Source organism: Drosophila rhopaloa, unplaced genomic scaffold, assembly GCF_018152115.1.
Source record: "Drosophila rhopaloa isolate 14029-0021.01 unplaced genomic scaffold, ASM1815211v1 contig_155, whole genome shotgun sequence".
Taxonomy (NCBI): Eukaryota; Metazoa; Arthropoda; class Insecta; order Diptera; family Drosophilidae; genus Drosophila; species Drosophila rhopaloa.
This window is the reverse complement of record NW_025335034.1, coordinates 1-25,953: the sequence shown is the minus strand read 5'-3', so window position 1 is coordinate 25,953 and position 25,953 is coordinate 1. Positions and strand designations below refer to the sequence as shown.

Sequence of the window (25,953 nt, the reverse complement as noted above, 5' to 3'; positions counted from 1 at the left end):
TACTGAAAACGCGGAGAGATGTGCAAATGCCATTGACAAATGATCGACGGCCGGGGCGGGAAATAAAAGCGGATTGCTGTTTGTTTAGTACATGATACATGAGTTTTATTTGTATTTTACTTGTATCCATCTTGTATCGATATACAATATATTTCGTAATATAATTTCACTTAAATTTGTGTATTCTTTATGCTGCTTCAATGCGGTTTTCAATTGTTTACACATTACATTTCCTCTTGGTAGTTTCTTACTTTCTCTTGAGTTTCAGTAATCGTATTACATTTAGCATTCAATTGTGTTTTTTATTTTTTCCTTTGTTTAGCAGAATTTTGGTTTCGATTATATGTAGTAGTATGTATATAATATTCAGTAAAATGATCCCTACATTTTGTATGCTCATGTCATATTTTTCAATCTAGATGTATGTCTGTATATATATATATTTATATATAGTTAATATCTTAAAACAGCAATTATGTTTTGCATATGTTATCTGTCGTCTGCGCAAGGTCTGCACCTCGTGAAATGAACTTTCATTTCGTCTTCCTTGAATTTAAAGTAAGTTCTGCGACAATAATAATTATAATTAAATCGGTAACAAGGTTCCGTCATTGACACACAAACAAACATCGTCTTACACATTAAATAGAATTCTGCTTTAATTTTTGGTTTGTATTTGCTTACTGTTTTGCTGAACACTAAAGCGTCGCCATCAAATGATATATTCAAATTTGGAACACAAGATGAGGACTTGGAGCTGCCATTGTACTAACTGTATGTGTATGGGTGTATCCACTGTATCCACTTTTATGAGTCTCGATTTATTAATTTTCGATTTGCTCTTGACTTTTGCTCTTTTGCGTGAACAAAAGTTGTCTTATTTGTTATTTTTAGCTACCTTTTAACTTTATTTGCATTAGTGATGCCTGATGAGTGTGTTTGTTTGCTATTAAGTAGTTTCATAGCCATTACACATTACTCAAACGGGAATTCGTATGTGTGTGTGTGGGTGTTCTCATGGGTGTGTTTAGTGTGTGTGTGTTGGGCAACTACAACTTGCAATATAAGCTAATCGGTGTGTTCTAAGTGAAAACATATTTTCAAGCGAGTTTGTCAAACGAAAGTCGAGGAATTCAACGGAAAATGCTTGGCATGATTAAAAGCTAACAGTTATAATTACAGTATTTTTGCTTATTTTGTTTGTTATACTTTTACTTTTGTTTTATTACCACTAACAAGTAAGAACACATATTTAACCACAATTTGTTTTTGTTTTCCGTTCTCTGGCTTGTTTCTGCTTGTATTGTGTTTGCTTGCTGCTTAATTTTTACAAATTGCCTACTTAAAAAGTCATAAATCAGAGCCTTACTGCACACCTGCTGCTTTCGAGTGTATTATTCATAATATATAATTAAACTAAATAAACAATAGGCCATATATTGATATGTATTTGATTTTTATACATAAAAGACTCTGTATTTAATTTACTAAACGTCATCTCTGCCTTTAAACTCTAATTGTGAAAATTGTTATAATGTCAAATGCATATCTGTGCCTGGTTTCTTCAGATTTTATCGTATTATATATTTTTATTTCATCAGATTCAGATTTAGATTCTGTTTGTGTGAGTGTGTACTTTGTATTGTATTCTATTGTATAGCATTCAACATATTTATTACATTGTACAGAGAGTTTTGTCTACCACCTAGATTTCGATTTTATTATCAGATGTCGTAGCTGATACAATTTTTAACTTGTCTTTAATACACAATAAACAAAAACATGAACTATGTTTTTTTTTCATTTAGGTTTTATCTTTGTTTTTTTATACAAAACACAAACACAATAACCGTCTAAGGATTCTGCACATGTATTTTCTATTCCTACGATTCGTCCTTCTATGAAGTGTGAGTGTGGGTGTATTTGTGGGGGTATGCGTGTGTGTTTGTGACCAGCATGCTTTCATTATTATCATAGATTAGAATATGAGTGTTTCCGTTTCCGTTTCGGTTTCGATTCGTTTATATATAAATTCTTTTACAATTGGCAGACTACTACAGCAAAAGCACACTGAGATGTGTTTGTGTGTGAGAGTGGGTGCGTGTGTGTGGTTGTCCTATCGTATAAATATATAAATATATTTTATTAAGATGACCTGGAAGAACCGCAACGAAAGCCATAATCTATACAAATCATACGAGTAGCGATTAGTGCACGTTCACCAAAAAATGAGACGACGAAGTGTCCATGTCCATGTCCATGTATAAAAATTTAGATCTATAAGCATAACACTTGGAATTTGTCTTTCATTCGTTTGCTCCTTTTGCTTCTAAGGCGAAATATTATATTGTCAATTCTTTGGCTTGAGCCGAAAACCATGCAAAATGACAAAAAATATTCCTAATTTCGGGTGAGACGAAAATAAGGGAGGAAAATGCATATCAATGGTAACAACGTAGTCGTAGAATGAGTACTTTCACTTCTCTATATTTTTTGAAGGCAGAAGGCATAATACACGGTAAACACATGTACTTTCTTTTTGATATTCATTAACTCTATGCTCGCTGTGAGTGGACGCACAGTTAACACTGCCCAATAGTGACCTCTGACCCTCTGATCCCACCTGACCTTGGAGGCCGGCCAAGTGGGCGTGGCCCCGTCACAGGCAGCACTCGCTTTGGCCCACTCGCCTCTACAGAATTACAGGATTAACTATCAAGTCTAGTCTTGGAATCGGTTACTTTATATATATAGTACCTAGCTTTAATTACTTTTTGGTTTCGGTTAAGAGGCGAACGTGGTGCAATCATAGGGAGAGGGGATAGGGATTAAAGCTAGTTATCTTGGAGTTCGTCTCACACTTTTTCGTGTCCACGGTTTTAGACAATGGCTTAGTACAAAATTTTAAAGTTATTCATCGTTTGTTAATATCTCCATTTTACGCAATTTCGGTTTTTGCTTTGTTTTTGTTTTCATTTCGCTTCTTGCATGGTATAAAAATATAAATGTTCCACATATACTTAAAAAATCCTTTTGTTTAAGTTATTATTTCGCATCATGCAGTGTTATTATTTGTTTCGTTATGTTAGTTTCTTGTTTGTCCCTTTAAGAAGTATTTAAAGTAATGCATAACTTAGGAATGCCTTGTGGATCTGCTGCTTCTGCATCTGCTTCCGATTCGCTTCTCGCTCAATTGTAGAATTATTCGTTAATCGCGGTGCAATTGTCGTATAACTATGGGGAGTTTTCTAAGTAAGTGGCTTGCTATCGTTGCTTGCATTGGTGTTGAGTACGAGTAGTATCAGATATAACGATCAGATATACAGTGTCCTAAGTGCATTCGTCACCTGGCTAGAGGGTCACATTAATTTTCCTAGATGCTACAGTTGAAAGCGAACATCGCTCAGTAGGCCTCGACCACAGTTCATACCTAATACAATACAATAATTGTTTATTTATTTGGGATTCGCTTGGTTTTTGTTTTTGGTTTTGGTTTTGGTTTAAGGGTTTTCTCGTTTATTGGTTGGTTTTAAAACTTTCAAATGTTAGCAAACAGTTAATGTTGTTGTTGTTGTTCGTAAGTCTAATACTTGCTGAATCTATGTATTATCAGATAGTGTGTGGTATTATAATAATTGTTGATAAAAATAACTTAATTAATATCAGTGTGGCTTACCTTAGTAAATTTCGAAAGGTTTTCGATTTCCATAGTTAATACATATTGATATGCCTTTAATACGATTACAGAGTACGGTTACGATTACAGATTACAATTACGATTACTCATTAGTTCTCATTTAGTCTGCGACACACACTGAACTCTAGGGTTGACAATGATCTTTCATTTTCTGGATTTACGTTTTGAACAATATTTATTTATAGATATAGACATACCAAGTACATATACGTTACTCATTATACAATACGTTTGTGTTAATCATTGATCCAATTTCGCTATGTGTATAAAATTTCTAATTACCATTATTCAGTATTAAATCATTTCATTTTTCTTCCGTCCAAGCTCTCCTTAAGCCAATTTGTAAAACGTTTAGTACAAATACAATAATATACTGATATGTTTTGCATTATAAATATCGTCATTGCCCCGAACTATGCTTAAACCTCAATTTTCGATCGATTCTTTATTACAATTTATCAATTTGCTTCGCTTTGTTCGCTTCGAAAAAATTTGTCTTGGGTAGTGCTTGACTTGGGGGTATATTTACTTTTTCTTTCGTCCCTCCTAATAAACCAATGCCAATTTTTGTACAATACAATTGTTGATTTTCCGAAAATTTCCATTTGGGTTTGTTCATAAGATTCTTGTGTGGTTACAAATTTCGTGTGTGGGTTTTCCTTGGGAATGTAAATCGAAATCAAACGAACCCTCAACCTAAGCATGAAACCAATGCAATTTGGCCAAATATCGTTAGGCAACAAGGACTTTTTCGAACTGAAAGCTAAAATTGTGCCATTAAATGCGCTCAAAGATCGCTCATTAATGTGGGCGTGGCAAAAAGTGTCTGTCATCTGAGCGAGTTTTCCGTTTGGTAAACGTATCTGTAAACTTTGTTTCTTTTTGGCTGCCCCCTGAAGGCATGACAAACATTTGTTTCTATTTTCGTTAATATTTATCAAAAAATTCCGTCCATCCTTTGGCCAATTTCTTTCAAATTAAGCAATTTAGCGTTGTGCTACACAAAACAATTTGGTTTGGGCCTGGCCTATGGCGCGTGGCGTGTGGCTTGTGGCTACAGTGGTCTCTGGATACGGGAGTCCGGCCGGGAAGCGCAGGGTCCTGCGAAGGACTCTGGCCGACCCTCTGACTGCCTGGGGCGTGCGTGGAGCTCTAAGTTCAATTTACAAATGTTCAGCAATTGCCATCGACTTGCTCAAACCGATCCTACTTAATTCCGTAAACAAATCTCCTGCTGCTCCTACACAAATGTCTGCGCCTACAAAAAATTTTGTTTCCTTCCGTTTGCTAAATTTTATTAATATACGTGTTCTAACTTTAGGTGTGTGTGTGTGTGGGGTGTGGCGTGGATGTGGATGTTGTGTGTGTTCCAGTGTGTGTGGGGCTTCTGCCGGCAGTGGTTTTCTTTTAGAAAACCCCCTTGGTTCGCAATGCGGCGCAGATGTAGATCAGAGCAGCGATTCCCAGGAGCGGCAGTCTCGGGGATATGGAAGCACTTCCCGAATCGCCATCGCAGCCTGTTCCTATTGAAAAAGAAAGTAAAAGGAGTTTATATTCAAACACAATTATCAGACAGGTTAATAATGATTGTTTATGTATGTGGGCGGTTCTTGAAAAGGTTGTTCTTCAAGCCATGAACTTCTATCCTTCTCTACAAATTGCCATTTTCTCTGATCTACTGCTCTGTTGTCGTTCAAAAGCCATAAAATAATAAGGATTTATGGGGTACACTCAAAAATAAGAAAAGCAAGCGTTTGGTTTTCGGTGCGAGTTTCGGTGCATTGGTAACGAAAGAAAGGATTTCACGCGAACTTACCTTGGAGCGCAAAAGTGCCTCAGAACGGCCTGCTTTGCATTGTCGTATCATAATTTTTACATTTATGCAAACATTGGTTCAGTCAAAATTCGTGTGCTAATTCATTCGAAAGTTGTTTGGCCACAACAAAAACCAGACAAGATACAAACTTCAAATGGCCCGGCCGGCGATCAAATTTCAACACGCCAAACCAGGCCCAAAGACCCGCAAAGTTTTATTTTTATTTTATTTTTCTCTCTGCCGCCCGAAGTACAGGGATAACTTGCTCAACGACTTATAATTTATAATCCCCTCATGTGAAGTGCAAGTGTGCAAAATGACTTAAAATCAAGCGAGGCAATAAAACAATGCGAGGCAAATCAATTTCGAAATCAATCTTCGGCTATAGCTGGGCCATAAATCGCCTTTATAATATAGGAATTGTTCATATTTCTTGAGCCACGCTGTCGCGTGCATTTAATTTTTGCTAATTTGAATTTAAAAGGCTGACCAAACCATAGATTATACGCTCAGATAATGAAGAAATAAATTGGCACAGCCGCAACAAAAACCACATACAAATTAAACACGGCGAACATTTGAAACACGTGTCGCTAAAAGCCAAAATCCAAGATCCAAAAACGAAACGAAACGAAGCGAAGCGACGCGAAAGAGAAAAGGCCATACAAATGCAAAAGATATTGTATCTACAAGCGGTCTTTAATCCGTATCCCAACGCGTGCGCCTGAGTTATGACACTATGATCATTTATTTATCGCGGCCGGTGACATTTCTCGATTGCGGCGGTGCCAGCGTGTCTGGTGGAAACAGCAGGACGACCGCCGACCAGTTCCAGTTCCCATTGTATAAGATTAATACAAACTAGATCTTGGGTGAAATTTTAAATGGCCATTAAGGCAAATGGGAAGCATTGTTGGCAAGCGCGCTGTTGGCCATAAATAATAAACCGCTACATATACACATGCAAATTAATTAATTTGCCAAAAACCCGTTTGCTTTGCATCGCAAAGGGGAGCGGGAATAGATCTTTTGGTGCTAAGTGGCAACTTTTACCGCAGCCAGATCAAAAGTGGAGCTGTAGCTGGAGCTGGAGCTGGAGTTTGTCATATATCCAAAAGCCGTCGATTGATCGATTGGAGAGATATCTGCATTAGGAGACTGCAACACCCGCTCTCCCTAGATCCCCAGTTCGTTTCCCCCAGCCTCATTTGCATACTCGATCGATCGGCTTTATGTAAAACCAAAATTAGCCCCTTAAACCAACAGCAACTCCAACACGGTTAATTAGCATAAATTAAGTTTTTATTAATTTGTGAGACAGTAATTTTCTTTTGTGCCACTCATCAATTTGTGGTGCTTTGGTGGTTGCGAGCCAGACTTGGTGGCGCGGTGCTCTGCGATAGTGATCTTTCACCCAAACCCATAAACTTGTCCACTCGCTTTAATGGCTCTACGACTTTTACAATTTTAAGTGCAAACGTATAAAGCCGCGACGCCCACCGACTCACAGTTTAAACTACTTATAAACCTAGAGACATTCGGCTTTTACGGGGCTCGTCATTGATCATTGTCAGGGCCAGGCTTATGGCACATATGCATATTTACATTTCTTTCTCGGTCAGTCGTCCGATCTGCCTCGCAACTCATTTCCCTGATTGATGCGCACATTTTGAAAAGCTGACAGGGCCATAAATAAAAAACGTGGACGGATAAATGAAATAAATTCAAAAGCATAACTATAAAATCTTTCACCGAAACAGTCGCGTCAGACCCTCTGACTCACGATGGCCACTAAGTAAAAAGGAAGGAACTAAACGGGAATTTACTGTATAGCATACAGAAAGAAAAAGTATTTGTAGTTATTGAATTTCCCTTTTTTAACAAAACTATATACAAATTTTCGTTATATACCTCTAAAATTAAACTTGAGGAAATAATAACTTTTATATGCCAAACTAAATTTTAAAATAAATTCTGAAAACTCCAAAAAATGCAAGCGAAAGGCAGAAAAGAAGTTAATCATTTTACGGAATGACATTAAAAAACTTTGTTATTTTACCTCACATTTTAAATACTAAGAATGTTGGTCATAAGTTGAAAATATATTTTTCCTTCATATAAATTGTCCACAAGTGGTTGCAAAATTTGGCTATATTTCTCTCTGTGCAGCTTTAAGCCATCATTAATCATTCGAGCCGTAAGTGTAAACCTTATCGATTGACACTTGCTCTTTGTCCAGAGATTCCCGAAAGAAAGTCTTGGGATAGGTTGGCACTTCAAACGTCGTTACCCATATGTTTTGCTTGACCAGTTTGAACCTCAGAGCAGACCCAATCCCAGCTCGACTTGAGGTGTGGCTTGGATGATGCCGACAGCCATTAGCGGACTTAATGCCACTTTTTACGATATATCGTAGCGAATACGAAATTTATGTTAATTGTATGCCAAACTTACACACAAACGAAAACGACACAACGCAACGCAAGAAAAAAGAACACAGATAGCGCAACACTATGGCAAATAAAACCCCCAACGATGACTGTACTTTCATTCACTTTTCAGATTAGAGTGTGCCAGACATCCATATAGTTCTGTCATTACTCACTTGCCCAACTCCTGACTTTCGGCAAGTAATCGTTCCAGAAAGAGCACCTGGCCGCCAAAGGACCTCTGGCCAATTTCTCGATCTTGTCGTCCGTGCTGAAAATGTAGTAGACGGGGTCCTCCTTGGAGAAGTTGGGCCACTCCTCGCCATCCTGAGCGGGATTTCTGAAAGTGGAAGACGGTATATGAAGCTTTTCTTATGGCAAAAACGGGTGGGAAACTCGGCTATGGCCGCCATAAAGGCAGGAAAAGCTCGAGGTGAAAAGCTTGAACCAGGAAACTCACCCTGTCTTGGCGAACTCGATGACCGCACTCAGCATACGCTTGCCCAGCTCACGCTCCACAGGTCGATACTGCAGGGAGTTGTTCAGCGGCTGGCCAAAGAAGTACTCAATCTCGTCGCCGTGCAGCACGCCCATCCATTCGCCCCACAACGAGGTGCTCGTGCGCTGGAAAAGCCAACAAAAATGCGAGGGGAAAACCGTGAAAATGGGGCCGTCAAAAAAAGGAGAACAGTGCCGCGACACTGTCGTAAACTCAGCCAGAAATTATGCAGATAAACATCTACCCTTTTTATTTATTTATTTGATTTTGCTCGCTGGCTGCCTGACTGGCTGGCGCTCCCTGTAAATTGTAAATATTGTCGCAGCATGCCGCGCACTGGAGCGGCGAAGAAAAAACGAATGAATAAATAAGTAAATGCCTGGTCGACTGCCAGTTCAGAGTTCAGCATTCAACATACAGCGCTCAGCCCGAAACTCTGTCGCCCTTGACAAGCAACGGCATTAAATGCTCTCGTGTGGCGCCGTTTTCACGTATCTCACAGCAGCTTGTACTGCAACTGCATCTGGGGACGCCGAATTGCAGGACAGGCTGTTGCAATGGGTACGTGCATGCACGACCACATTGCGTATACGTCCTGTTATACAGCAGACCACGTCCGCCGTATAGATAAGCCCAACAACCTGATAGAAATACACAGGTTGTATTATGTTGGGTTTACTTTTTAAGTTACATCTTTAATTTGAAACTTTTTATAAGAAGTTGGCAACCGACAAAAATTATTAAGAGCTCTACAAAGATTAATATTATATTTTTATAAGGCAACTTGGGAGAGAAAACCAAAATAGGAAGAATTCCAACTTATTTTAACTCCTCAGTCAGAATCGAAAAATTAAGACCACTTTTAATATAAAATTAATTATATGCTTATAATTCATTTGAATTTGCAAAAAAAAATGAGCTGTAGTACCTAAAGACTTATACTCAGTTTAATAAGGTACTTTACGAAATGAAAAATTCTATATAATAATGATTTTTGTTTAAATTTATTTAAGGCCAAAAGCACTAAACTGAGAATAACCATTTGGCTATAGTGACAGTGCTATTTGAGCTATTTGAGATGCAAAACTTTATTGAAATGCTTGATTGTTGACTTATAATTGACAAATCAAATTTGAATGTTTGTAGCTTCTTCAAGCTTATTAGACTTGACCATTTGCGAAGCATACTTCTTGGCTTTAATTAAAAGCTAGTAGCAGACCTTTCCCGTTGCTACTATCTGCTGATTTACATTTCATGGCAGAGCCAGCTACTCCATCCGAAATGCTAATTAGGCAATCCCAATCCCCTTGTAAAATGCAATCTCATGCAAAGCGAAAAACCAAAGCCCGCCAATGCGATTCCGCTGACCATTAGGCCTAGCCAGGAGTTGAAAGCTGAAAGCTGAAAGCTGGGGCTAACCACTTAACCATTCAACTTGAGTTGGCCGCAGTCGGGCTCTGGCTGAGCTGCACCTTGACAGGCTGGCAGCCAAGTGCCAAGTCGCATAATGAATAGTGTCCGGGATATGCCAAGGGTAATTCTGGTAATGCGGGGCTTCTGCTCCTTTGCTCCTTCTGCTCCTGCCAAGTTGTTGGAAATTTATGCGACTTGGTCGTTGGCTGTCAGGACACACGTCCCCTATCCGAGTGTATGTACACTCACATAACATAAAAGTCCTGCAGTCCTTACGCCTTTTCGTGCAAATAATGAAAAATTGTACGCAGCCGGAGCAGAGAGCTAAACTTTTTTGATTTAAGCGCAAAATTGCAAACAGCGCTGAGAAACTTGGACTCGGAGGTCATAATGAGAAACGCCATGGTCGAGTCGAGAGGAGTAGTGGACTACAGTGGAGTAGAGTACAGTGGAGTGTGGCCGAGGCGGAAAGTGAGGGGTAATGGGAAGCAGGAGGAGCAGTTGAGAAGAAAAACTTATTTAAGTGCCAGGCACGTTGCACGCTGCAGTAGTCAGCGGCGAATGGCGAAATGAAATAGAAACAGGAGCCGGAAAAAGGGGCGGGAAAACGGGGGGAAAATGGAGGAAAGCTGGTCAGTCAAGCATGTGGCCAGTGGCCATTGGGGGACGGACCCGCCCCCTTGGTCACCAGCCAAGCAGATAGACAATCTGGCAGGCACTTTAGCAGCTGGCGACCCCATTCGCCATGCTTCGTCGCCCCATCGCGGCCCCGTTTATGGGCAAAGTGAGTTACGAGTTCTGCTGCTGCAACTTGACGGCTGTAATTAAAACTAATTTCATTTGCTTTCATTTCCATTTCGGAGGCGCCAGTCAGCCAGCCAGTCAACCAGCCATCCAGCAAGCTGGGCTATTGGATTATTAACGGGCGATTTGGTATAAACAATGCAGTCCAACTGGCACCCCGCACGCACTCAGTTTGCATATTGTGCAATCAGCCGGAAGAAGCAACGACTCAACGGGATAACAGTTTAATTATCAGTGTAAACTGACGCAAGAATCGACCATAGATCGAAAGTGAAGAGCATATTGTGCACCATGCTGTGTAGTGATTTGTCAAGCTACTCGAAAGAACTAACTAGTGATGTGGAAACAGCATGATTAATAAGCCAAAACACTATAACTTGTATTTATTATTCTCATTGACGCTATCGCACTAGGTTCCACGCTGCGTATGCGTAATATTTATCTACCTGCTGCAGTGATTTGTTCAGTCAAATTACCACTTATCATCGGTCAATATCGACTATAATTCGTAGCCATTAGTATATGTGTGTTCAAGGAATCGAAGCCCTCGAACGAAAATCAATATATTATACAGAGGCCTCACTGCGTATACGCATTGTGCGAGCTGCGTATTTGTTAATCATTAGGCCGTTCCAACTGGGCCTGCAACCAGCCGATATCAATCGACGGCAACAAGGCACCGCAGCCAAAGTCGTTTAAACAAATAACTGACTGAAATTATGCCCCACACGTGCAGGGCATGCGGGCCGTGACCTCGTAAATTGAAGTTTCATTAGTCGACTTGGCCACCCTGCTCCTGCTCCTTCCACCACAGGTCGTGATCCAGTAACGATTGCCGGTCCTGTTCCCGCACAGTAAAGTAGTTGTGTGGATGTGTAGTTGTTGTGTCTGCCCGCAGAAAACCTCCTTGTGCGAGTGCGTGTGCGTATAGTTTAATTGGCGCCCAACGTGGGGCTTTTGTGTGTGTCTGTACGAGGGTTCTTCACTCGCTGGTGGGCGTGTGTTGCGTGAAACTTTTGGTTACCATAATTATGGCGGCCAAGGTTGCCTGCCCTGCCAACTCAACAACAGCAAGAACAACTGCGACAACCACAACGACAACAGCGACCCTTGCCCCCGATAGGTGTGACATTATGAAGTCCAATTAAATGGATTGCACGTATTCAGCCCGGCTCTCTGCAACAAATTGCTGGATTAATTGAAAAATACACATGGACTGGTCGGACACGCTAAGCAAAATGGCACTTGGCAAGGGACTTCATCCGCTGACAGTGATTTTTCAATCACACAGTCGTTTCAAATACTGTAATTACGCGGAAAATATCACATAAGGTTGACGAATCAATTGGCTAATAAAATCGTTACCTCAGCTTTTACTCATCTTCGGTTGGATATATATTGCACGCGATTATAATCGACGCAATAGTCTAGCCAGTTGAGAAGTAATAATTAAACGAAATCCTTTAATCGACGACAGAATCACTTTTAGAGGGTGAGGAGGAGACTACGGACAGGACGGAATTGATTTAACTAAAGAGATTGCATACTAAGACTGAGAAAAATAGGAGAGATAGCGGTTGAAGTGTATTAATACCAATTGAGAAAATTTGATCTGTTGGGGCCGGGGGGCGTTGAATGGTACCCAATATACTATGAATCCGATGCTGCGGTACAATAGTATTTAAAAATTAAAATTTTTTATATTTCTATAGTTAAAAAAAAATTTGGAATTAATTTTACGTTTAAAGGGTATATTTAAGGACTATTTGCTTCTTTTTGACATCATTTCTTGAAGTTAAATAATCAAGAATTGGTAGCTAAAAATTAGTTATTAGCGATTTTTTGAGAACGCTATTGGCGGTTTCTTTCTATTCTCGAGTCTTTCATGCTTTTAGAATTAGACAACTTTTGATTTAAAACACATTGAAATGTTGGCAAAAATGTAATTCTTTGTTAAAGAGGCGCGAAGGAGAGAATTCTATCAGGTGTATTTATAAAGTTAAATACTTATTCAAGTTTCGCCACAAAATTGTATATCAGAATGTGCGATCATCACGAGTTTATTACCTCGTAAGGTGTTGTATTTGTTTGAAATAAAATAAGCTGATAACATAATTCACGCTTTTATATATTCCGACGCTTTGAATAGTTCAAAACATCAGTATTTACAGTTTATCTCAACTTGTTTAAACTTTTTATTTAAAACCGATATTTAAATGCCCAAATGAAAACGAATAAAATTAGGTAAGCCTGAATATTTGGTGTTAATTACCATCTCAACTCTAACCTTTACATATGCCTGTTCATGAACTTTTCATTACCGAATAATTATAGACTATGAAACAACACTGGCTTGTCTTCATGTTCGAGCTATTCTCGACTAAAAGCAATCATCTAGGGTCTGCTCCTGACCTCATTCTGGTAAAAGAACTTTCACTTTCTGTATTTCAGATTAGCCGCAAGCGCTGCTTTCAGGCAGCTCAGCCCCTCAACCCCCGCTTCCCCTCATCAGACTTTGGAAACGCCCCGCCATCATTCAGACATTAATTATTAAGGTTCACACAGTCGCGTTGACATTTGACGCAGCCGTAGCTTCTTCTGCAGGAGATGCAGCGACAGTTCAGTACATGTAGAGAAACACCACATATTAATGGTTTCCTTTTTAAATATTCCCTTGCTTTGTAATATTGATTTTATTTGAAGGAAAAACTAAGACTAAACTAAAAAATTTTCCTCTTTATAACAACTTATGTTTGTAAAAGAATAAAATGTTTTCCTGAAAGCTTAACATAAAATCTCTTCAGCCTCTCAACCAATTTTAAATGTATTTTTTAATTCAAATTTGAATGTTTATCTAGCTATGCACTTAAATATTCGTTTCTCAACTTAGAATACATATTGTAAATTTGCATGTGATTTCAAACGTTAAATATTGATAGCATATTCGAATTTAAATTGAAAAGCAATGATACGTTTGAATTTCATACATTTTAGAGTATTAAAATATGTGTCGATATTTTTTGTGAACACAATACTTTCTTTTTAAGCTTCCAATGATAGGATATTTTATCCAGCTAAAATCTTTCAGACAGCAGGTCTTCTCTTGTTAGCAAAATACTATTTGTTTAATCCGTCTATGACAAAATATATTTTCGAGCTGAAATCTCTAAGACTGCAAAAATGAGAAGCTTGCGGTCTTTGGAATCAATTTTGCCAGTGTCGAATACCTGCGACAGTTATCCACTTTGGGGCTGAGCTGGACTGCGCCTGCCATTAGCCTTGTGTGCAATTTTAATGACACGCAAATTGCAGTTGCCTGCGTTGCAGTGGCTTCAGCGTGGATTTTTACGCCGTTGCGCCACTTGCGCCCCATTTGACCGCATTACGATTGGACGCACGCGCTTCAACGCCATCTTACGTGTCAGAGCCTGAGAAATATTTAATGGCCGCCAGCCGTGCAGTCCTTTCACGTCCTTTCACGGCTACAGTGGACACCCCCGTTGTGGTACTCACGTGAGTGAAGTAGTAGTAGTGCACGGAGGCGCCTCGCTCCGCCAGAGCCTGGGCGTACTCGTTGGTGGGGCAGGTGAAGAAGTGATCGCCCACGGCGCGTCCGATTTGCTGCTGGTTCTGATAGCCCGGATTACCCTCCCAGCTGGTGTACTGAAAAGGAAGGGAAATATATATTTTTAATAATCCAGTTCATACGAAAGACAAGTCGGAAGCGTCCAAAAAATTAATTCAATTACAAATTTAAATGTTTAATATGCGTATTGGTCTTCAATAAATACTTTTAATGGTCCTTGAACTGTATTTTCCTTTTATGTATAATATGTAAAAAAGGCACGTTACTTTGACTTTAATTAATTTATTAATTAAGATTTTAAGGAATCAAATTCAAAAGTAACAAATAAAGAAACTAAAGAAGGCTTGAATGAAGATTGGCTTAAAATAAATATATAAAGTTATCGAAAGTGGTAAGATATGTAGCTGTTGGCCTTAAATAAATCCCCCAACCTGCAATTGAAAATAATTCGAAGTTATTCCCAGCGTCACGGGAAGTCCCCAGTCAATCATGAAATGAAGTTAGCTGTCAGTTTCAATTTCCGTTCGAATAGTTCAGGGGCTTCGGTTCGTTGAGAATCTCCTGGGCCAGCTAATCCCGGATTCTGTCCTGGATGTCAAATGCATATCCACTGCTGACGCAGAACGCCGCAAAATGAAATTTCCCGGCGACAGAACAGAGTAAATGAATAAAGCCACTAAATGCAATTCAATCAGCCAGCCGTCGCCGTTGACGTCCCATTTAACGTGTTTAGGACATGCAGCGAATCTGCAGCTGACATTGAATAGTCGCACGTTGCACTAATGTACTTTAAGGGATTTGGCCGATGCACTTGGAGCAATTTATAAATTTTTGAGTCCGGTTTTATAAGTTTTAATTGATTGTAACATGTGCAATGTATTTAATAAAAATGTAGTTCTCATCAGTCAAAATGTAAGGTATAAAATTGAATGATTTTCGTAAGTTAAACTTTTTAATGAAATAATTTTTCAGTGTACATGTCAGGTGCAGTCGCAAGTGCACCACATATGGTTTTTTCGGAAGAATGCAGATGCGTAGTGGAAAGTTACCTGGAAAATGATGGCCTCGCGTTCCGCCTGCGTTGCCTTGCCGAAAATGTTGTTCATAATTTCCAGATATTTGTCCCGTGGCAGGGCCGTGGCATCGTCCTTATCGAAGTAATCGATGAAATCGTACAGCAAGAAGTATGTGCCTGTCAAATAGGGAGGGAAAAATGGTTTAACCCGTGCCATTCGAGGTCATGTCATAACAATGCTGGGTGAGAAGTGACGCGAAGAGGGATGTTGGCCAATCTGGGAAAACAATTACCACTACAGGCGGCGCTTCAAGATGCCGACTTACAATGGAGGGGCCGTGCCAAGGACACCGCGCTCAGGATTAACCCCAAGTCCTTAGTCCCAGCAGCAACACCAACAGCAATAGCAGTCGCAGCAGCAACACCAACGGCAGCAACAGCAATCACAACAGTTTCAGAAGCCGAGGAGAAGTAAGTGAAAGAGTGCAAAATAGAATAAACCAAAAACTTGTGCCCCCTACAAAAACAGAAGACCGAAACACTGAAAATCTGGTTTTATAGAATGCAGATGCAGACTTAAGAATGGTACTCTGACTTTAACCTCGAAATACTAGCTTTACTTTAATTTAACATATTAATTTTCGATCGTGAATTTTTAATGCAAGCCATAAGAAATACCCTTATTATTATTTCATCAAAATAATAATTTTCAAACTAAAATGATTTGAGAATACAAAAACCAAAAAGGCTTTAAATCTTCAATAAAATTAAAAAAAAAAAAATTTGAACAAGCATAAAAAACTGTATTATAGCAAGCTAACCAGGTGTCCATTGCTATAACTTGTAACCTTTTAAGAATCCCAAGAAGGAGTTAGGAAGTAGGTGATTATTAGTATACAATGATTGTCCAATTGATGTTAATTCATCATCTGTGGACTAAGTGATTGGCAATAGTTAAGATCATATACGTTGGGAAAATATATTAAGGTAGTTTTTATGCACCAATGTATAAACAATAAACCCTTACATTCTTGTAATACAGGGTACAACAGGCAGGACGGGTGAACAAAGCGGCTCGTCGTTGCCTTTTATTAACTTAATTTTTATGGCACTTGTTGTTGGCCCAGTTGTTGTTCTCGGGCTTTTGTCTTTGTCGCACACTTCAAATACGGGCCACACTAACGAACCATAATTGCTGCCTATGAGCGACGACAGCAGCAACACAGCAGCAACACGACCACAACAGTAACAGCAGCAACAGCAGGAGCAGCAGTAGCACCAACACTTACAGCGGCAACATCAGGACATGTAGTCGAGTATCTGTGTTTGTGTTGGCCGAGGGCACGTGCAACCCATTCCCAATTTATCTTGCTGGCCCACTGTGTTTATGTTTGCTTCGATTCCATTAAGGTCAAAACCTTATGCAAAGCCTGGCACGAGGAGCTTTGACTTGAATTGCAAACAATCTTGAAAGAGCTGCCTGAAACTGTCGCTTACTAAAGTCGATAAGTGTTCCCCAGAAAAAGGGGAGAGTCAAGAAATACATTAACATTAAGGATTGGATCGTGTTACTTTTGCAAAAACCATTTAAACAGCTATAAAACTTAGAGGTCAGCCAAATGAAGTTATTCTCTAATTATAAATGTTTAGTTACATTTATGTTAATTTGTTATTCAAGACTTTCTTAATAACGAAACACAAATATTCAAACTCTTTGAATGTACTTTTATTGAAAGAGTAATGGGAAAAATATTGATTTATATACTTAATTCAAAAGTTTTGTAGAGGCATATAGTTTGCACAACTATGTTAATATTTTCCACTACATGGCAAAACGACCTTGCGTTATTCAACTATTACTGGATGTCGGGCATACGCTTTTAATTAAATTGCCAACAACACACTCACTCTGTGGCCACAAATTTCTCTGGTTTTTTTGAGGGAAATCACACTCCCTCACACACACATAAACGAAATGTAAATACGGTTTTAATGAGTGTATAATTGAGTTAGCAGCAACAACAAAAACACCGGCTGGAGGCGGAATTCAGGACTCAGGACTATAACTACGGAGCCGGCGATAAGTTGGCCGTCTCGGAACGCGAAGCAATTAACGAGCAAACAAGCTGTCTTACACACACACAAGCAAAGGAAGCACAACCACTCACACATACACACACCCAGGAACACATACATACTCAAGTCGAGAAGCATGCAATCGCGAGTCTGAAGGAACTGCCACCAAAAATGAATTATTTAAGCACCGAAAAGTTACCGCCTTGCCTTCATTGCACACTTTTTGGCTGCACTTCAGAAATCCTTAGCCCAAAGAAAACTCTTAACTTTTTCAAATTGCTTATAACAGTTCATTCAGTCCATATTTGAGTGTCATGCGAAAATGTAAATGCATTTGGTATTTGATTTAAATAAAATCATTAAAAATTAAATTATTGAAACTTTAAATTAACTGTTCTCTATCCTTTTGTTGGCAGTACTTTGACTATAGTACTGTATAGTGCTTGAAACGATCTTATAAACTATATTAATACAAATTTAATGAATTAAGTTATAATCTTTGATTTAGAAATTAAAATATGAATACCCAATGTATGAAAATTTTTAGTAAGTCTGATAAAAAAGAAACAGACATTAGCTTTGCCCAGAATGTCATTATATATTCAGTATATCATAGAAATGTATCATTCCAGGAATTTTATGTTTTTGCATTTTATACATTTGAAAATCCATTCCAAATGAATTATGAATACTAACAAATATCCCAAAAACCAAAGGCAGGCCAATTAGGTGAACTAGCCAGATAGTTTATTGAGTATAAACGTTAAGTGCGCACGTACAAATGTAAATAAATATAAATATATGTTTATATAATATGTAGGTAGGGACGAAGGGCGTTTGAATTTGTCAAAAACAAACAGAAAAGGATGCTTTTATGTGCGCGGCTCATCGTAATGTATTTGAATTTGTATTCGTATTGTTGCAAATGCTAGATGACCTTGAACTCACAAATACAAACACAGACACACAAACACGCAAACACACACGCACACTCGCTCAGCTGAGTAACGGTACTTTTGTACCCATGGAAAATGGTGGCAGTTGCCTGGCGGCCATGCACGCACACCTTTTTGGCCAAGAGAAAATAGAAAAGAGAACGGAGAGCGAACTGGAGAGAGTCAGGAGCTGAGAGAAAGCGGTAAGCAGCAGCTGTGAGCAATGAGTGAAAGTGAGCAGAAAAGCACACGTGTCTGCTGGCTTATTCTGCTCCTGGCAAGACAGCCGCAACAACAGCAACTAGCAATGCCAACACCAGCAACAGCAACAGCAACAGCAATAGAAACAGAAACGGCAACGGCAGCAACATCCATCGCCCAACAGCAACAAGAAAATCGAAAGGAAAGAAGGGACAGCCAAAGCCAAAGCCAAAGCACGAACTGGCACAAAAGCCCTGAGAATCTTCTTCTTTAATCTGTTATACGAAAAACACAACCCACGAAAAGGACCACCCACCCAAAACACCCAACGACATCCTGCGGTGGCGGCTCGCGAAATAATAAGAAAAGGAAAACGCAAACGGAAAATTTGTTACAAGTGCGCCACTTACACGGCCTGGCACGGAAAAGCTGGCAAACACAATGCACACAAAGGGTTACGCACCAGATTGAGAAGAATAACAGCCAGTGGAAGGATATGAAAAATGAGGGGAAAATTATGGGAGAATCAACAGCAGCATTTCGCAGAAGGGAAAATTCCCATCAAGCCAAAATGCGATTTGTCTAATGCGAATTAGAATTTAAAATTTAATTGTGAGAGCTAGAAAGCTTGATAAGTTTTCTATTTTACTAGTTTCTGTTTGTGGAAAATATGTTTAAATATAAAATTAAATATAATGAACAACAAAATCGACCACTATATTTTCAATAAGTTAATTTGTTTACTTACCAAATAAACAAGATTACGAAAAAAAAACATATGAAGCTAAACTAAAAAAACCTCCTCTTCTTTCATCTTATTTTATTTTTTTTTGTACCAAGTTTTTGGTTTATTTAAAACTCTTTAATTTAATTATAAGGCAGACCTGGCTAAAAACATAACGCTAAACTAATTACTCGTATTCTAATTGAACAAAGCATTAGCCGTTATTTAAAACAAACAATAAAACCAAAAATAATAGTCAAAACAACTAAGAGCTTTTTATTTGTAAAGCAATTAGGAAAACAGAACTCCGCATTATCAAAACTATGTAAATATATTTCTCGTTGCAATGTTCTCCTCATTTAAATACAAACCATATGTATGTGCAAATACCTACGGAAAGGTGAATTATATTTAATCAACAGATTTCAACCTGCTGCTGTTATTTTTTTATGATTTATATTGATTATTTTCATTGCAAACATTTTGGTTTTTGCTATTGATTTAATATAATACAATTCAGTGAGGTCTAATAAATTTTGTGGCTAAACGATATTTATCAAATCTAAAAGATTTCAATCGTGTTACAATTTATGGGGAATTTCTATGATGAATTATGGCCTGGGTAATAAAAAATAATTACAACGGAACTTTAACTCAACTTTGAGCGGTAATAGTTTGCAGTCCCCTATTTAATAAAAACCGCCCCTCCAGCCACCACCCCCTCTAACCATTCGATTTTGCTGCGGCACGTGTGGCACTCACGCGTCCCGTTCCGCCCATCAAGTTGAGGGCTCGCTTTTTGCTTTCGTTTTTCCACCCCCCTCTCACTACCCACCGCCCCCCGCTGTCACCTGAGCGAAATATATTTAAATAATTTATGATGCCGTCCCGCACAGCTGAGCGCCATATCTGAGTGCGTGTGTGTGTAGGTGTGTGTGTGTGGGTACGGAAGTTTTTCCTTTTTTCCCGGGGTCACCGCAATTTGCGTGGGCGAGTCTGGCAAGGTTTGGCGGCTTTTTGTGTTTTTCTGTATTTTGACTCCGGCAATTCCGGTGCGTTGACACATGCCTCGCACTCGGATTTTTAAGCAAGCATTTGCTTTGTGAAGCTGGGAAAAAACCATAGACAACAAAGCAAAGTCCAGAGACGCTTTTTTTGCAAGCTGATAAAGAGCTTATACAAATATTTAAAATACTAAAACTTCTAAACATTTTTCAGCTCTTTGTTGGTTGGAATTTTACAAAATTTAAAATCATTCTTAATTAAATGTAATAAAATGGACTCTTATTTTGAATAAATATATGCTTTTAAGAATTAAAATTACTAATAAATAAAAAAGTTTTCCCCTATCTCAACTGGCATTCCACTTACACTTGCGGCATTCGAAATTTAAAGTTTACAAAATACGTAATTTGTGTGTGCAGCTAAGAGGGTAAAAAACAAAAGGCAAAGCCGGAAAAGCCAACAATACAGGACATTAAACAAAGTGCAGTTTTGCGACAGCCAAGCCAGAACTAAGCCGAGCACAATGTAACCCGCAGAACCACTGGAACTACCACTGCCACTACCACTACCAGCCCCCAAAACCCACTAAACCCCTCGATTCGCCGCTCAGTGTCATGCAATAAACCATAAAAATTAAGCACTCGAGCCAACCGAAAGTACCGAATGCATTACGAGTGCTCGAAATGTGCAGAGGAAATTTTTGAAAAGCAGCGAGGCTAAGCCACCTTCCCATTACCCATGAAACGACAAGAATAAAATGCATTTTGTCTGCCATCCAGGCCACAACAAAAAGTGTATATAAATATATGTATAGTTGCAGAAAAGTAATAAAATCTGAAATGGATGTAGAGCTGCTAGCTGCAGCGCAAATGTTTTTAGGGCACGGAGGAAGGAAGCTGGGCTAAAAAGCTTGGCAAACAACATTGGCAATGGGTAGTACTTTGTTTTGGATAAAGTTTAGCGCTGACGTCAGCCGCAGAGGATGCAACAATGGAGGCAAGGACGACCCAGAAAAGGGGAGATAGGATGGTCGTGATGAAGTCACTGGCGGGAGGAAATTTCAGCGGGTCCTCAGGCAAGCACACTCACCCTCATCCCTGACATTTCCCATCAGGATGTCGTAGTCCTTCAGATCCGCCGTCTTCATTAGCGTCATGGGATCCGCCGGCAGGAAGGCTCCGTCGATGGTGGGTGCCGATGGGAAGCTGAGGATGCCGGAGTAGGAGTTCCACTGCTGCACCGATATGGTCTTGGCGTCCACCGACCGCATGCAGCTCATCACGTGAGCGGGATTGGTCTGGAATCGGAAGACAAATTAATCACTCAAATCCTGTTTATAAATTCGTTTAATGAAGGGCCAAACATATTTAAGCTCAAAACATTAAGGGGGGGTATAGTATTAAATTTTTTTTTTCTGAATGCACAACATCTTGAGAACATTGTGTTAAAGTTTTAGATCGATCCGAGTAAAGCTTCACAACTTATGGGCAGTCTAACGTAGGTAAGTTAGCTCGTTTTGTATGGGTGTCCAAAACTTTAAAACGCTCTCCTGAAAAGTTACCCTTTTCAAAGTCGGTGTACACGATCCTGCAAAATCTATCCGACGGATCGTTTTGAAATTTTGCACAGTTGTTCACAACTAAATTCCTCGAGTAACGCTGTCGATTTTTTTTTTTTAAATTTATTATTTTTAGAGCAACAAATATCTCGACGTTTTAGGCAAAAATGGGTGTTTTTGACTTTCAAGTGCCTTAAAAAATCGAAAAAAAATAAAAAAAATAAAAAATAAAGACATCGTTACCTGAGGAATCTTGTTCTTTAACTAATGCATTTGAATTTTTTTATTTCGGATGATTTTGTGAGCGGTTATCGTGTGCACCGCAAAACATCTTTTTTTCGAGGCGCCGCCGGAGATTGCCTGTATCTCAGTCAATTTTTAATATTTTTGGAAAAAAAAATCACACATATTGTTTAAATGTTGCCCAATCACATGCAAAAAACAAGAAAGGAAAGCTAACTTCGGGCGGAGCCGAAGTTGATATACCCTTGCAGAATACTCTGTAAATTATATTCTCCAAAATTATTCATATGATGCATTTTTAATACTCATAAAAAATCCCAACTTCCTAACTTTAAAAACACCAAAGTTATGACATTTCCAATCGTTCAGTTATATGGCAGCTATAGGATATAATCGGCCGATCCTTATGAAATTTGGTAGGTCGGATTGGCTGGCCAAATATAACACCCATAGAAAATGCCGACTTCCTAACTTTACAAACACCAAAGTTATGGCATTTCCGATCAATCAGTTATATGGCAGCTATAGGATATAGTCGGCCGATCCTTATGAAATTTGGTAGGTCGGATTGGCTGGCCAAATATAACACCCATAGAAAATGCCGACTTCCTAACTTTACAAACACCAAAGTTATGGCATTTCCGATCAATCAGTTATATGGCAGCTATAGGATATAGTCGGCCGATCCTTATGAAATTCGGCATGTCGGATTGATTAGCCAAATATAAAACCCATAGAAAATCCCAACATTCTAACTTTACAAACACCAAAGTTATGGCATTTCCGATCAATCAGTTATATGGAAGCTATAGGATATAGTCGGCCGATCCTTATGAAATTCGGCATGTCGGATTGATTAGCCAAATACAAAACCCATAGAAAATCCCAACTTCCTAACTTTACAAACACCAAAGTTATGGCATTTCCGATCGTTCAGTTATATGGCAGCTATAGGATATAGTCGGCCGATCCCGGCCGTTCCGACTTATATACTGCGTGCAAAGGAAAGAAGGGTGTGTGCAAAGTTTCAATTCGATATCTTTAAAACTGAGAGACTAGTTCGCGTAGAAACAGACAGACGGACAGACAGACGGACAGACGGACAGACGGACAGACGGACAGACGGACATGGCTATATCAACTCAGGAGGTGATCCAGATCAAGAATATATATACTTTATAGGGTCGGAGATGTCTCCTTCACTGCGTTGCACACTTTTGACCAAAATTATAATACCCTCTGCAAGGGTATAAAAAAACAAAATTGGGCTGAGACTATCCGTATCGCCAATAAATTTTTTTTAAAAATGCTGGATTTTTCACCGAATTAACTATCTTAAACATACTTAAAACAAGAGAGAACGCTATAGTCGGGTGCCCCGACTATCAGATACCCGTTACTCAGGTAAAGGGAGTGCGAGGGAGATGGAGATAGAAACTTTGATCACGCATAACTTTTTAACGAATGGTCCGATTTGAAAAATTTCGATAGGTATTGATAAACACAATAAAACTGCATTTTTACTTTTCCGAAATATTTAAATTTTTAAAATCGTATATAGGCGATTGTGGGCGTTAAAGGGGGCGTGGCACCATTTTGAAACAAACTTGCGCTGCGTAGGAACTCCTAGAATCTGCTTGCAAAATGCCAATCTTCTAGCTTTTATAGTTTCCGAGATCTCAGCGTTCATACGGACAGACAGACGGACAGACGGACAGACGGACAGACAGACGGACAGACAGACGGACAGACGGACATGGCTAGATCGACTCGGCTAGTGATCCTGAACAAGAATATATATACTTTATAGGGTCGGAAACGCTTCCTTCTAGCTGTTACATACTTTTGCACGAATACAATATACCCTTTTACTCTACGAGTAACGGGTATAAATATGTTCTTGTTTTTGTAACCTCTATACCAAGAGGTTAACTGATATTATAGATTCAAAATGCAAAGCCAAAGACAAGGAGAATCCTTTTAAGCAACATTAATGTATATATTTTTCCATCTTAAACATACTTAAAAATATTCCCCTTTCCATCAGTGAACTCACCTTCAGCATGGAGGCGTTGCAGTTGCAGTCGTTGATCAGCGCCTTGCCAATCTCCACGGCCTTCTCGGAAGTCATGTGGCTCCAGGGGGCGTTCATGGTGCCCGACTGCATCATGCCCCTCTTGACCAGGCCCCTGGTCACCGGCGACATGAGCTGCGCGTTCACCGAACTGGAGCCCGCCGACTCCCCGAACAGGGTCATCCACTCCGGATTTCCGCCGAACGCATGTGCGTTGTCCTTCAGCCAGCGAATGGCCAGAGCCTGATCCCAGAGGCCCACGTTTCCGGGCGCCTCCTCCGCGAAATCCGACGGCATCTCCGGCGCCAAGTGCAGGAATCCGAAGGCACCCACTCGATACTGGAAGGAGGCCACTATCACATTGCCCACGGCGGCCATGATGTCCGCATTGTAGATGTCCAGGGTGGCCGATCCGGTCATGAAGCCACCGCCGTAGATCCAGATCAGAATGGGCAGGCCGTTGGTCGTGTTCTGCGGATTACCGTTGTGGATCAGGTGGTCCGTGTCCGCCTGTTTGCCATTGGAGTGCTACGGAAACAGACGTGAAAAGGTTATATAATATACCTGATTCCTTATAAATCCCACATTGACTTAATATTGGGTCAGACAAAAATGCACCAGAGAGCATTATATTATTATAAGCAGATTGAAGTAGAAACTTAAATTTGTAAGGTGCCAAATGACTCTATCTAAAATGTTTTCTTGAAGCTTCTTATAAAAAGTCAATTATTAACTTATCAGTCAAATAAATCCCACTTAACAAATTTTTTGAATCTATGTTTTTCTTTAAAAGTTGGTACCAAAAATATATGATATCAAAAGATTGTTCAATTGTATGTGTTATTGTTTTTGTTAACTTTTTTTTCAAATAAAGATAAATTAATTTTTGTTAAATTCTGTTTAACGAAATTTTATTTTAATCATCTAAATATATTTTTTGTTTAATATATTTGCAAAAAATTTGATCTATTAAATGGTTAATTTACAATCCAATTTTTACTGTTAAAGCTTTGGATACCAAAAAATACAATTTAAAAAAAAATATATTTTTTTTTTAAAGCACAAGTGCCTACACTTACCTCGCCCCCGTTGGCACCCCGCCCATGGCGGAGACGGGCCTTTGCCGGTGCCCAGACGTTTATGTAGAGGCAGTCCTCGGACACGTTGGTATTGGGGTTCCAGATCTCCTCGCCGGAGAAGCCCGGGAAGTACTCGTAACTGGGTTCCGGAAAGGAAAAGAGAAGAGAAGAGAGTTCTTGATTAGCTAGTGACCCATATGCAAATCAAAGGCCGTTTGTCCCCCATCTGGAATTCGGTCATGCCAATTACGATATACTAACCGGCTGTGTTATTTATTTTTATTCGGTCTCTCTTCCGTTTTGCTAGCACTGCTCTTACCCTGAGCTTCCCCACAAGCACTGGCACACACACCTCGTACTCCCCCACAATTTGACATAGTTTTTCCGCTTTATAAATGTTGAATCGCTCGAATCGATATCCCTACGCATTCGTACAAAGCTCAGCATTTGTCTGCCCGTCTCTATAGATACCTTTATACATTTTGATATGCTTGTGTATGCTTAGGTGTGTTTGGCTTCGTGTCCATTAAAATTAACTTTGCCGTTTCGCATAAAAGTAATTTATCACAGACGAAGAGAAGAGGCGATTTCTGTTTCCTACGCCAGCTGCCATTCGCCTTTATCACTATATTTTTCTAATTTCCTTTTGCCTCACACACTTTGATGACTTTCCCTTTGGGGTGCGGAAAAACTTTGGTTCTCTATTTCAAGAGCAAAAGTAAATCAAACCAAATGAGTTTGATTAAATAAATGGAGAAGGAAACAGGTACAATTTTTTGGTGGTGGCTATTTAATAAAT

General features: G+C 39.4%; 1 protein-coding gene across 1 annotated transcript; it reads right to left on the bottom strand.

Annotated features, from left to right (window-relative positions):
* Positions 1-79: 79 nt before the first annotated feature.
* On the bottom strand, positions 80-24,599 carry LOC108050215 (acetylcholinesterase). The gene is made up of 7 exons (XM_044457316.1): positions 24,058-24,599; positions 21,290-21,497; positions 15,294-15,436; positions 14,172-14,321; positions 8,403-8,566; positions 8,119-8,282; positions 80-5,214 (listed from the first exon to the last, which is right to left on the bottom strand). The coding sequence occupies exons 1-7, from the start codon at positions 24,493-24,495 to the stop codon at positions 5,105-5,107; spliced, it is 1,377 nt and encodes a 458-aa protein (XP_044313251.1). The 5' UTR covers positions 24,496-24,599; the 3' UTR covers positions 80-5,104.
* Positions 24,600-25,953: the final 1,354 nt, after the last annotated feature.